The 14,366-nt window shown below is 45.0% G+C and overlaps 1 protein-coding gene across 1 annotated transcript; it reads right to left on the bottom strand.

Annotated features, from left to right (window-relative positions):
• Window positions 1-1,222: 1,222 nt before the first annotated feature.
• Window positions 1,223-13,448, bottom strand: LOC144151459 (uncharacterized). Its single transcript, XM_077682509.1, has 5 exons — window positions 13,289-13,448; window positions 6,151-6,302; window positions 4,629-4,714; window positions 2,604-2,684; window positions 1,223-1,507 (listed from the first exon to the last, which is right to left on the bottom strand). Exons 1-5 carry the CDS (start codon window positions 13,412-13,414, stop codon window positions 1,377-1,379), a joined length of 576 nt encoding a protein of 191 aa, XP_077538635.1. The 5' UTR covers window positions 13,415-13,448; the 3' UTR covers window positions 1,223-1,376.
• Window positions 13,449-14,366: the final 918 nt, after the last annotated feature.

Raw genomic sequence — 14,366 nt, 5'->3', positions numbered from 1 at the left:
GCGTCTTGTGTCGCGCACCCCCGGTACGTCTCTTGAGCTCGAAGGCGACGAACGACGACCTCTTCTTCCTCTCCTCCTTGTTTGATAGCAACGAACTCATTGAACGTTTTGACCGCTTCGGCCAATGTTTGGTTGGCCAGTCCCTTGGGGAATCCTGCCACAATCATCATCATTCCGCTGTGTACGGCAGCAACGAGGGACGGGACAGGGCCCGAGCAAGAGTCTTCAGCTCGCAGGCGACGAACGACAGAATTTTTTTCTTCTTCTCCTCCTACTTGGGTAGCAACGAACGCGTTGAACGTTTTGACCTCTTTGACCAATCTTTGGTTGGGCAATCCCTAGGGGGATCCTGCCACAATCACCATCATTCTGCCGTGTACGGCCGGGACAGGGCCCGAGCAAGAGGAGCTTCGCCCCTAAAAGAATTATGCTTAAAACTTTTTACGCCTGGTGCAATCTTGGCCGCATTCTATGGAGCGGCACTAAGTACAGTCATTCTGAATAAAACACATTTACACGCAAATAAATTAACATAAGAAAGCGAGGAGGAGTAGAGCTGCTGCTGTAGATGATCAGTTCTGCGATTGTGAGTGATGTTGCGCATGCCCTAAGCAGTCGCGGCATATGTTTTTCTGCAGTATTTTACTGTGTCCACGCTTTGAAAATAATATTTAGAAATGTAAAGGGTCAAACCATTTCATCTGACTCCTGTGGCATCCTTTATGGTTGCATTTTGTTTCCATTGATTCGTGAGGCTCCTTCTTAGGAAGTGCGATCGGTTTATTACATACAGGCAATTATATGTTTTACTCTGCCAGTAAGTCTGGACACAAATCGGTGACATTAAAAATCCATGCCGTTTGCATGTGTTGTTCCGAGTCCGGCGGAAATTATTTGTAAAAAAGCGAAATTTCTGGACGATGAGATATAGCTCCGAAATACAGCAGCTACTGCCAAAGGCATTACCCCGGACAACGCGTTAGACACTCCTGTCTATTCACCAATGATACCTACACAATTAAGCAAATAGGTTTCTTTGCAACATTTAAACACACCGGCTATACTATTACCTTCTCCCAGACGCTCGCATTTATTCCAAACACTACAGGCTTTTTAATTCAAAAATAAATAAAAGCAGTGGCTAAAACGTTCCCGAGGGTGAGGATTTACCAACGACTTCTCTTTTTTTGCAAGGGGAGAAGAGTAAATGAAAACTTTCAAATCAGCTACGTCATTGTGTTTATTTCGTTCCAGGTCGATTTTCTCGGATATTTCATCTAACAGAAGAACAGATATGTTTTTTAGGTGTTCTCTGCGAGGCAAAAAGCATATTATGCTGGAGAATATTAGAGTTTTCTTGACTGTTATAGTAATGACTACGCTTCGCTGTCAGCGCAGGTTTCCTTGTCATAAATGGAGATGCTCGGGCCGCATAATTCGTCATACACCGCCCGACAGTGCTCTCCAACGTTGTCCTTCACTTCATCAGAGACCCACAAGGTGCACTCTGAAAAAGAAAACAAACGACAAGTATTACGAGAATACCAAAGAATAACAAATGATTTACTGAATGCGAAAAAAATACTGTCCGATGACTGAACGGGTATGCCAGTATTAAGGGCGCCACTCTAACACTCGGGCTCACTGGTGCACGACCGGTGAGCCGCTGGGAGAAGCAGTTGCGGGAGTACGAAGATCGGCGCCGCACGTGGCAACATCACTGGCAACATCTACGCATCATTTTCCATTCGTCTTGGCGTCTTCTTCTCACCGTTAATTAAGTTGAAAGCGTAGGCACATTCTTATTGCAAGACTATACCGGCCAACAAATTAGGAACACGTCACGTTCAGCGTTCGTATGAGCCAAGCAGCGCCCAACTCATTGTACGTCAAGCTGCGCGTGTGCATTCACTATGTCGGAATTCAAAGCGTGAAGTTAAGCCTAACGCCAGCCCGGCCACACCCGTGTTCTGGTAGCCATTCGCCTTCTGTTGATGCCGCACCGTACCATTTGCAGGTTTGAAAGGATGCCACATGTTGGCGCTTTTGTTGTACGCCCAACAAACTGAGCACTGTGTGGAAACGTACTCCGCAATTCATCGGATCGGTAGCTCTTAAATCTGTATGCACAAAAGCCATGAACTCAGTCAGAAATTGACCGCACTCGACGTCGCCGCAATTTCTGTTCAAGTAGCAAAAGGTACGCCCTATGAACACTCTTGGAGTCGAGCATGGCTAAAAATAACACAAGTTCCTCCAAATTTTCCACAATGCATTGGAAATGATAGGTGCGTCTGCCTAATATATTCTCTCCTCCATTTTTATGCCACACTCGCCCGCGGTTCCGAGCATAATTTTGCGTACATATGTGCTCAGCAAGACGTGTTTGCTCTGCACATGGTCTGGGTGTGTTTTGAGGCTTACGAGTCAGCGCGCGAGATACGCCACTGGTGTTAGCCTGGTACCAGTAATTATGATTATCATAATTTATTGCTTTTACACAGACTCTGGAACAATTTATCTCTACCATGGTGGATAAGCCACCAATGAGCTGAGAATACAGACATTGGCGTGTCTACAATGCTTAGAAGAGATGTGCTTACGATATCCGAATGGTGACATCTCCAACACGGCGCAGCCTTCCTCGTTGCTAACGTACAGAAGTTTTGCGGGATTTTCCGTCTCTGAAACAAGAGTATGCAGTAAAGAGGGAGAATTAGTTTGCCGTGCAAAGGGAGAGGAGTGATCAAGTCCGAATAAATCACATTTTTTGAAGCGTTTATGGCCAATAGACAAAAAACCGTATAGTATCCATACTGTTTTTTCGTCGTTGTGCTTTGTATTTACGTAAGTGCGTAAATTCTACGGAGGCACGTTTTGGTAGGAAGAAAACAATCGGAAAGTATCCTGCTTCGCTTGTGGGAGAAATGTGGTTTCATTTTAACTTTCCATACTTAAGTAAATATGGCAGCATCGCTGTTGAGTACGCATGTAAAAAAAAAGTGTTGCGGTTTTCCTTCTTTCACGAAAACTACCTTGGAAAATTTAAACGAGCATTGTTTATAGAAATGGGACAACCATCCCGTACCAAATTCAATTGTAGCCTCTACGCACTCTCTTGCTGCAGGGGGGTAAACCATGGCCATCACGTCGGGCCTAGCTGTCTGACGACCTCCCAAGTATGAAACTCAAAGCTCTCTTTCTTGAAATTATTATGCTTTCAATTTTTGCAGATATCATACAAAAGCTTTTTATTGTCTAATCAACTTCATGCTATGGCATTGCTCCTGCAACTGCGCGCCTCTACTTTGTAGGCAACCTCAACTGTTCCTTTTCTGCGTTTACGCCGTGCTTCATGGAAAATAAAACAGCTCGAAAAACAAGTATAAACGAAATAAGCACCACAACGAATAGGAGTTTCCCTGCCTCGTTCTCGCCTTTCGCGTTGCCTAATTTTTCATCATGCGCCACCGAATTTCCGAAGTTTCCACATTAGCTGTTTCCTTGCGTCACAGCATCTTCGCAGAAAAATTTTATTCGTGCGTTCAACGCAGTTGACGACGTTCAAATAAAAGAACCGCTTTACTTTCATGTGGCGGAAAGGAGGACACAATGACACACTGGTAATTTTAAATGAATTCTTTGGCGTATGTCGTCTCTCCAGATTTGCTTTTACCATTGTGCTGCAACGCTGCTTAATTTTAGGAGCCTCCTGCTATCAAGTTAAATTATGCAACATGGCTACCAGAACTGCTTTAAACCCTAGAACTTCAGTATTCAGAAAAGGCCAATCCTAATTTGACGAATTTAATTATACCGCGTTTTGTAGGTTCCTAATGTGCACAGTTTCTTCAACTTGGCCGACCACAAGTCGTCCCGAGTTTGTGCGTTACCTTTCTTGTCACGCAGGTTTCAACTATAAGGATTACAAAAAACAAATGCGCACTTTCATGCATTTTTTACGTAACTTGACCAGTGATTCGAAATATGCCCGTCTTTTCAGTGTGGCACACTTGATAGGCCCGCACGAGTAATGGGCTCAAGTCAAGGACTCAGTTCGAAAATCTACAACGGGTAGTAAACGTAACTTCCACGCAGTTTCAAGCCCATGAGTTAGCGTGACGTATATAAGGTATCCGTCGCACACACTGGCATCGATGTTTGCGTTTACAAAACTAGCACTGGCGGTTATCTTTTAAACTGTGTCCTAGCTTATATTTCAGTTTCCTCAATGCTCGAGATACTATCCAAAAGTTTATTTTTACATACGGAGATGAGTGTTTTTGCCAGGCAGTGCAATATAATGATGAAATATGCGTTTTAATGTATTGATCTTTACAGTTCGGTCAGTTGTTTCCTAGAGTGTCGACTCCTATAGTTCTTACTATAGAACTTACTTTCTTCTTCTATTCTTACTAAAGAACTATTCGTATAGTTCTTTATGTAACTGCTTAAAAAGGCGTTATTTATTTCTGCACCTATGGCAAGAACAGATGCTGTGGAAAACACATGAAAAACATTATCTATCCACAACCGAAAATTCCGAAAAGAAAACCTTGTGCGTTGGTCAGTTGGAAACACATACACGCCATCTTCCTCTGGCTTACGGAGGATTCATATGAGCTTACCGGTCTTCGTGTTTCCGCTGAGTTCGGTGGTGTAAAAAGCAGTGTCCTTAGTGCTGGCTGGTGTAAAGGTGACAAGCATGTGTTCTCTGCAACACAGTCAAGTCGCAACAAGTATTTACTCTGAGAGCAATTCGATTCCCGCAAACCAGGAATCAATACTTTTAATTAGTTCGTGTCGGGACGGTCATTCAACTTGACGACCTGTATTTCGGATGCTTGATAAGCAGACATACCCAGAACTCAGCAAATGTTTCTCGGCACCACGAGATCAGTGGAATGCTAGTTTTTATTGCACGTGCTTGTGCCTTATGTGGCACACTATAAACTTTCTCAACTTTATAATTTGGTGACAGGTTCTGTATGTGGTACTGGGAAATTCTTCATATTGTAGTAGAATCTTTTAGTCGTAACACATCGTATAATACAGTTTAGGGAAAGCCTTCGTCAAGAGTTATGTACATGGGCAAAAGTAAGTATCATTTTTTAGGCTGCCGATTTCACTTGCAATGGGACCATGGTGAAGCTACCAAAACTTATTGCGTGGAGAGCACAGGGGAGCTACGGAAATACCTACCACTAGTTCAACAAGGAGGTCGTCACTGAGGTTAGGCTAAGGGGACAGATGTGGGAGCCGCAGTACTAGGCAGTCATTTTTTTTTTGTCAAAAATGATACCGGTTAGTAGAAATCTACAAGGTTTTGGAAACAAATATGCAAAGCCCTTCCTCGATAAAGGTAAATAAGAGGTACCCCAGGCTTCCCTTCAAAGCACTTCTACTGGGCCGAGCGGCAGAAGCGACACTTCGCGGGCAGGGAAACATAAGTCAAGAGACAGTAACCCCTATTTGGCAAACCAAAGGAAAGTTCTCCTCCGTTCTTTCTTTTAAGAAAACAATACATACGAGCAAAGAGCTACAATGCTTTACAACTCCACATTCATAAGGCTAGTATAAAAAATGGAGTATTTATAGAAGATACTCCCCTGCCGGACATTGAAATAATGAGCCTGTCAACTAATTCAACTCGATTAGTGGCATAGGCGCTGGTCGTGCGTTTCATCTTGAGCTACTTTTTGGGGGGCTTCCAGCGCCTCTACACTTCCACACCTAACCCAAACATGTTTGGGCTATGCGTACTGCTACTACTCTTTAAGCAATTCTTTTAATACTTTATGTCCTTTCAATACTTTTACACATGCCTGAAGCTAAGTAATCTTTGTGGCATTAGTTTGGTTATCGCTGCGCATCTTTCCGTTCACATCCAAGAAATTTCGTGTGCTCTTGTTGTACTCGAAAGATTCTTAGTCGCATCATAGCAGCCATGATTATAAAACGTCTTATCGCATCCCAACCGTACGGTTCACAGTCTGTTTGAACCAAATTGCGCGAATAATAAGGGAGAAATTTATGTTCGCGGTCCCTAAAGGCAAGGGTGAGCTATGGTGGTAACCCTTTTTTTCTTACGGCCACTTGCGGTGACAATGTAGGTAATATAGCTCCCGTGTATGATTTCTTAGAGCTTACCTTTCCTGTCCTTGCCCTCCATTAAGAGACCAAACATATGTTGCGGATGGAGCAGCCGTGTTATAAGAAATGCGGGTTGACGTCAGGCATTTAAGGACTGGGTCTTTGTTCACATCCCTGATGGCTACAACATAATCGAAGTTGCCGAACGTCTGTAAAGTTTAGGTAGACATAGACATGTAAAGTAATGTTTAGTCGGAGTAGTCAGTACACTTGAGTTTTAGAAATAGGGATCCCTGTCAGGTAAGCCCCCAAAAGTAAACAAAATGGCGAGACGTCTTACCGAAAAAAAAGTACTTTTCAAACGTCTGAGAAGGCGACTCTAGCAAAAGCTTCCTCACACCAATGTTGCGTGGTATTTATTTTTTTGCCAGGTCCGAAATTGCTGGGTCGTCCTTTATTTTGTGGACCTTCAACTTCATTTCCAAGGCTAATAAACTCGCTGTTCCGCGGAAATAGAGAGTTCAGCGATCGTATGATCAAGCGATAAGAACGACCGACGGTTCCACACAAAAAAATAAATAAACAAATATGTGAGCAGGGGTCCCTTATCCGAATCCGTGGCATACAGAATGGGACCACAACACGGATCCACTGTGTTACGATGGATCGTTTTTTATTAAAAGCAAGCAGACTGCATAAAAATGACCCCAGCCAGAGGGAAGCAAAAACTATAGCCGCATATCAAAGGCAATTGACAACGAAGCAGATGACGTACTACAAACAAACGGAAGTAGGAACAAAAAAGTTCGTGAAGCTTGCACTCTGGAGGATTTCTTCCTAAGTAAGCCCTGAAGGACATACCACCACCCATTGCTTTGGTTTGAAATTATTTATCTACATGTTCCCTCAGCGCTTTCTCACTGTCGTAGAAGTAGTCATCGTCATATCCATTTATATCGTCGTATTCTTTATGCATGACTCGCGGGCCCGAATCATTTTGTCCGCAGGCTTTCATATTTCTCCCGAAGTGAACGCACGAGCACGCGCTGGAACTACCATCTACCGGTTTCGCAAACTGGGCGTCTGTAGCGCGAGATGTTTTGTGTTTCCCCGTAGAGGCACGGACGCACGTGATCTGTTTTTTTTTTATTATTTTCTGCGAACGCCATGCGCAAGCATGCACGACGCCGACAGCTCCTCGTGATGCGCGCGCTCAGTAAACGGTAACCGATGGGAGTAACAATGACCCATACATTTTCTGATGACGCCGCACACATTGCCGCCAGCAACAGGTCCACTGTTAAAATTCGGTGCAATTCCACGTTGTGAAGGTCGATGACCAGACTATCTCTTGATCGTTTATCGTAGGAACGGGACTAGGATAATCGGGAAACCACGAACGATCACACACTTATTACTTGGCCCCAAACCCCGCTAAAACCACAACGTCCGCCGAAGAAGCGTTCAGCGGGATTGTAGCTACGCCGACATCTTGCGCTCTCCGCCAGGCGATATTTGGGGTACCGACGGGCATCGCGCTTACGCTTGGCGAATGAGGCGGGATCATCTTCTGTGGTCCGTTTTCGCAGTGTTCGTTGGGAGGTATCCGGTTTTTTCTTTATCAGTCGTATTCACTGTTCACTTCACGCTGTAGGAAAGCCAGCTTGTAAAGACCCATCTTACAGCGATACCCTTAAAGTCACCTGTACAATAAACGGAGAGGCCTTGCCGTAACAAACATTTGCTTGAGGGGCAATATATGCCATCTTATACCAAAATATGAAGCGCCGAAGGGGGACAGGGAGCAGCGCGAAAGAACACGTGCGGTAAGCCGCGGAACGTGCAGAGAATACCGGCTGAGTGACTGAAAGAAGGATCGTGTTTTCTCGTTCTGCGAGGCGAAAACCGGGGGTGTAGGCTGTAACAACTCCGCCGTAACAAATCAAAACGCCACACCAGAAGTCTGGTACTCATAAGTAGCGGCGAACCACTGGGACAAGAAGGTTTATCGGTTCAATGTGCATATAATTGTGTAGGTGAGTAATCGTTGAATTAGCCTTATCGTTCAGAGGTGAGGCTCAGACTAGCGGCCTGTCAGGCTATAGCTCCCCAGACTGCTGGTAGGCGAGTCAGAAAAAGTAGGTTATGAGGAACACTGATATCACTTGGTACCAGGACAAGACGAAATGCAGCACGATTCCGATGAAAAAAAATTACGAGGACACCTAAGCAGACCATATTGTGTAGTGACTGCGAAAGCATCACTGTAGAACGGCGCAATGTGCACAGGTCCCTTCCTTATTACAATGTTCTTTTGATCATTGTCTTTTTCTTCCTTTGGTATTATTACTGAGCGCTCACACGCATTCGCATCACCAAGAAACGAAAGATTTTACAGGGGCATGCTTTGAGGTTCGCGAAATGCTAATTGTGTAATTAACTAGCTTTAGATTGCTTGAATAGGCCCCAGTACATTCTCTAAAACACGTTCGTTGGTAGCATATTTTGCGTGCCGTTTCGGCACTATTCGATAGGCAAACGTAAATTGAAATTGGAGATACTCACTGACGTCGCTTTAGAGAGTGATTCAATATATTTTGGGCAAGTGCAGTAAGAACACCGTCGCAATGGTGGCTCAGTGGTTCAGGTAGTGCTGCTGACCTTAGGGACACCGGTTTGATTTCGGCTGTGGTGGCTACATTTCAGACGCAGACGAACAGCGGAAACGTACGTGTACCGGGATTTCGCCGTACGTTAAACATCCCCAGGGGGTCAACATTAAATCTGGAGCCCTGCACTACGACTAGCCGTATAGCTAAGGTATAGCTTCGGCGCGTATAACTACCAAAGTTGAATTTTCTTCAGTCAGGGCATGAACGGGATGGTATTGTGGCGGTTATAAATTGCGGCTTTTGGTGGCCGCTATTTCTAGGTTTCAATCCTTGTTCTTTTCATATAACGCAGTGTCCAGAGTGCCGTCTGATGGCACTCCAGCTCAGCGCTGCAGGAATGGAGTGCCGTCCGACGATATTTGAATATTTAGGACTACGCTAGCACCGCACAAGACGTCGGTCGTTGTAGTGTAGAGGATCCGCCTTACGTTCTTCATGCCAACGACGGTGGTTCGATTCCGGCTGTTGCCTCGGTTGGTTGTCTTTCGCTTTTCAGTTACACCATAATTTTTCACTTAGTTTAGTTTTTAAGGCTCTAAATGATTGTTTTCTGTTCGTTAGGTCTTGATATGTACGTTGAGGTTACGTTGACTCGCTTTACGGTCTGTAGAATGATGCAGTGCCTGACGCGGCATGTTTTCTCACAGAACGCTGTGGATGTCTATATAGTGGAATGCTTACTGTACAGTCGGACGGCACTCTGGACACAGCCTTCTTATAACGGGCCGAAGCACAGTTTTTTCCGGTGTAGCAAGGAGCCGTGGACTCGATAGAGCGGGTGTGGCTTCCAACATTTATTGCTGGTGCATAGCTCCGGCCAGAACTGAGAGCACCGATGACATGCGACCGCTCAGGTGCGCAGTCATGTTCGATGTCTAATGAAGTGTGACACTCCTCACACTTCAGGCCAGACATCGCTAAATATGACGGTAGAATGCAAGTTATGATGATGATAGGGGCGCTGATGGCAAATGAGGTTGCTGCCACTACACCGGAAGAATCATTTATTCGTCGTTATCGTCATCACCTTCTATGTGTCGTGTGGTGCCAGGTGGCAGGCCGCACGCCCCCTGTGCATTTCATCCAGCAGCCGTTCACGGGTCCTTGACAGTCACTGACCTCTCGAAGCCTCCTATTTTGTGCCCGAGAACGCACAAATGCGTTTCAGTGGCATAAAAACATGACAAGTTTCTTCTTTGTTGAGCCCAAGGCGTCAAGGGGGGGGGGGGGGGGGAGGGAAGCAGGCTCTATTACATCTCTTATGAGAGGTTTCCAGGTGCCGTTAAAGAAATACTCAAGAGAAAATATCACGGGCTCTCAACTCTAATTGCGTGCTTGGAAGGCGAAGGCCTCGTAATGCTTGGTAACTTTTTTGCTGTAGAATCGCTTTTGAATCGCTTTCGTCGCTTACGTTTTCTTGCCTTTTGGTGCAAATTACGTGAACCGGCTTCCTTTCTGTGGCACTGTGTATGCACATTTCTTCGTTTTTGTTATTTCGTCTTCGCGCAATGCACCAGCAAGCAGAGTGGCACACGTTACAGCTGCTCTAGAATCAGGGTTCTGCGCGACTTGTGTACACCTGTGAGTGTTTGAACCATTAAGTTCCAAATTTATAGTTTTGGGATTTCTGTGAAGCGGGCACATTGTAGTAGGAGCTCCCAATTCCTGGCCAATCATCCCAAGTGCGTATGACGCAAAAAAGGAATAGCGACACCTTTTACACTCGGATTCTACTGTATAGAGACAGCCGGTTTGAATCCCAGAAGATCACACAGGCGTTTTTATATTATTTGGTCTTTAGTGCGGCGGCCTTATTATTGCAACATTGGCGCTTTTCAACCGAATGTAGCAGTTAAAGCTTTCGTTTTAGTTGCCCTTTTAAGTCACTGTACTAATTTGGCATTCATTACTTCCTATGGAAACCATTTCAAACGACAATCTTGAACTTCAGAAGAAACCACGGGAAAACCCAAGTAACATAACAGGTGACGACGCTGAGCCACTGCTCTAAGGAACGGATGAGTAACATCCTGTATATAGAGGAAACGGGCGATCTGTTGCAAAAGGGAAAAAATCGCGTGGCATCTCCACTAACGTGAAACCTCGGAAGGGGCGAAGCCTGCAGTGTAAAAGTGTATTCGTACCGCCTTGGCGTTCTTGCTAGCGGAAATGAAACCGTTGGGGGGTAGAGGTATACATCTTTGCTGCAAAAGTCTTTTAAGCACGAAGCGTTCTAGCCCGAGGCGCAAACGAGTGTCCCGGAGTATTTTTAGTGCGAGTTACGTTCTAGCGCGAGGCGTTAACGAGTGTCCCGGTGTTTTAGTACCGTGACTAGATGGGGCGACGGTTACGAAGACGACATCAGACGCCGACCGCCCGACCTCCTAAAACGGAATGCGCCCAACCCCACCCATATCCAACGCAAAAACACATTGCCTCGTCGCGCGTCTATCCTTTCCATTTTATACTAGTGGCTGCTTGTTCGCGTCGCTTATAAGATACGTCTCGTAACATGGGTTGCCATTTTGAATGTACTATTGTTTTTCGACATGGGCTTGTTAGGACGGCCGCAACACGGCAGGAACCTGAGAATTATCAGAAACCTCAGTAATTTAATCCACTACACTGATCTTACAGCTCCAAAGCCCCCGTTGGGAGGGAAGCTCTTCCGACATACCTGTACCTATTCGGACAAGAAGACGGCATGTCGGTCAGTACGAGGGGGCTAACTTGAACGAGGACCTACGGGCTAAAATGAGCCCATCTTTCACCACGTTATTTGGAAGAGCGTTCTGCGAAACACTTCTTTGTGGATCATTATTGGAAAGAATATCACACACAACAGAACTACAACGAGCCTCTCCAGTTGCGTCAACCACCCACGAAGCATCCATGAGTAGTTCATTGAAGTGGTTTCTTTTTGCAGTGCCAGGCTTGCTGGCAAATGTGGTGACGTATGCTTCGCTTGAATGGCAGTAATTGCAACACTTTTCCTAGCACGGCATACTGCACTGGTGACATACCTGAGCAACTTTGTGGCGAGGCAGACACAGTTGAGGTCTGCCCGGAAGGACCAAATGGATACAATTCTCTACACAGGTATCAGATTACACATATCTCGGGGAGAGAATGGGGTCTTCAATTCTCCAAGCGTCGGAACTACCTCGCGAGTGTTAGTACTCTTGAACTTCGTTTCTGGGCACCGCCAGAATTGTTTTGGTGCAGTTAGCATGGCACAGGAGTATGCACGGGGCACAAAACATGAAGGTTTTCCAGAATCGGAGCTTTGTTCTGGAGCTTACATTTGACGCCACTTCTAGCGAAGGTTACGACAACACATTTTAGGCCCTTGGAACATACACGAGCACTTCTAATGATGATACAACGCACTTCAACTCTCACACGCGGCTCACATGCAATGGTCCAGGAACCAGACAAATTTTTTAAGTTGATCATTTGTTGCCAGCCATACGGGAAATTAATCGCTGAGTGAGGGCAGCCTCAAAGGTCGGCATGCAAGAAAAGAGTCCTGTGAACCATGTCTACCGGAGAGCACATAAATGTATATATCGGCAGGGCCGTCCGAACGTTCAGCTGAACCTCGGCTTAAAGCCGATGTGGTGTTTGTACCGGAGAGAATAGTAAACGACGCTATTGAGCTGCTCTTTTTTTTACGTCCTCACCTTGGAAATAGCTGAAATAGATGGCCTAGTGATGGTGTTGTGGGCTTCGATATAAAAACGTGTGTCAGTAACGTGTACTAACAATTAGAGAAATAATCTGAGTATACAAATTACAAATCTCGAAAAGCACAATTACGCTAATAGCCTTTGTGTAGGGCTAAGATGGGTGAATTTAAAAAATGGAAGAAAGTAACGCAAACATGCAAGCCTGGCAATAAGAGGACAATTGAAACAACTGCTGTCGTACTGCTGTAATTTTGGCATGATAATTACATAAGTAGTAAATCGCGCACTCGAATCGAGAGCGTGTGCACGACATAAGCACGACAGATCTTCCCAACGACATACAGGGTCCTGCCGCCTGATATAGAACCCAATGTTTTCAAATTGAAACACGAAAACACATTCCCCAATTGGTCCGAGTGGTAAAATGCGCTATTTTAAGTTTTAAAAGGTTACGTTACACTATTATTTTTGTATGGCCTCACCTGGAAAATAGTTACTTTTCTGTTAAGCTGAGGTTGGGCTTTATGCGGACTGCACTAAGCGCATGCACAGCCGGTGCACCCTGTTCTTCGTGTTATTATAAAATACGGCGTCTACGAGATTTACGACCACTAAGGGGCAACAACTTACGTGTTGAACCTTGCTCTTCAAGCATCCGTGACCTAAGTGAACCTAAGCTCAGAAATACCCGCACCGCGAAGCTTGAAGTGCGGCCAATTACACGCGAAAGCACATAGCAATTGTAAAATAGAACCTGGTAAACTTGTAATTGTGCACTTATTATGCTGTCAACCGTTTATCATACGTAAAATAGGCTTTATAACGACCACCTACCTCAAGAATGTCTGGGACGTCCTGCTGCAGCTCTTTGGTCCCGGAGGCAGTATGCCAGAGAGTCACCAGGAGGACGAGAGAAAACCACAAAAGCTTTGTGATTTTCATTTTCTGCGACTGTGCCATAGCTGAACGTCTAATAGACTAATGCAAAATTTTTCGATTCTTCTTAAACCAGCTATGCCGAGGTCACCAGACAACAATGTTTGTTGGAAAAAAAGAAAGAAGGATTTCCCGTCAGTGTATGCTGTGGCCGTCGTGTTATCTTTGATAGACGAAATAGAGCTGTCTGAAATAATAGGTTATACGCTGTCAACTCCTGAAGTACGGGGTTAATATCCTGTTAATTGAGTTTTTTTTCTTTTTGTATTCCTGTTGCTGTACTAGGCTTGCATTCCAGCTACAGCAGAACGTCAAAACTTAGACGAGGCTTGCATTCCAGCTACAGCAGAACGTCAAAACTTAGACGTCTTTTTTGTCAGGTTTTAAAACAAACATTAAATAAGAATGGCCGTCATACTGATAATTGCACTGTTCAAAGCAGCAAGGAAGGCCAGTGACAATGACATGATTGACGTCGACGTACATACTCCTGCGAAGATAGAAAGAATCCGGACTGTCACAAAACTTCGAGCAAGGATGAATTCAAGCTCACAAGCCAATCCACATTATTTTCCAGAAAAAAATAGGTTGCATAGGCGTAATATGAAAAAATAGGCACTGCGGGAAAAACTTGCGAAGGTTTAAGTGTGGCACATTGTAGTCCGAGTAATAAATAGCGTTCGGTTATGAGTTGCCCACTTTACATCAGTGTGTTGTGTTTGGCGCAATAAAGGGCGTTACGCACTCAATTTACAACTTGACTTTGATGTACGCTATAGCGGCGATAAACAAACCACTTGGCGCCACTTAAAAAAACTTTTTGTGCCCGACAATCTCTACACATTGGTGTCTGTCTATCATTCCTGTCCCCCCCCCCCCCCCCTCAGCAAATAGAAACCGCGCTAGCCAGATGATGTCGCGACGTGGAGTTGTATTACGGCGCCTTCGCTGCTGAACCGCTCGGGTATATCTTGTC

Source organism: Haemaphysalis longicornis, unplaced genomic scaffold (genome assembly GCF_048455015.1).
Source record: "Haemaphysalis longicornis isolate Haplotype H1 unplaced genomic scaffold, Haemaphysalis longicornis Haplotype H1 scaffold_9, whole genome shotgun sequence".
NCBI classification, from domain to species: Eukaryota; Metazoa; Arthropoda; class Arachnida; order Ixodida; family Ixodidae; genus Haemaphysalis; species Haemaphysalis longicornis.
The sequence above is the reverse complement of the archived record's forward strand: the minus strand, read 5'-3'. Positions and strand labels throughout refer to the sequence as shown.

What these genes read in the sequence shown, in the direction of transcription:
- LOC144151459 (XM_077682509.1), bottom strand. Translation starts at nt 13,414, where the DNA reads ATGGCACAGTCGCAGAAAATGAAAATCACAAAGCTTTTGTGGTTTTCT. An exon ending in GGAGGGCAAGGACAGGAAAG is followed by an intron (nt 4,715 to 6,150) that starts GTAAGCTCTAAG and finishes ACTGTGTTGCAG; the next exon opens with AGAACACATGCTTGTCACCT. An exon ending in CAGCGGAAACACGAAGACCG is followed by an intron (nt 2,685 to 4,628) that starts GTAAGCTCATAT and finishes CTCTTGTTTCAG; the next exon opens with AGACGGAAAATCCCGCAAAA.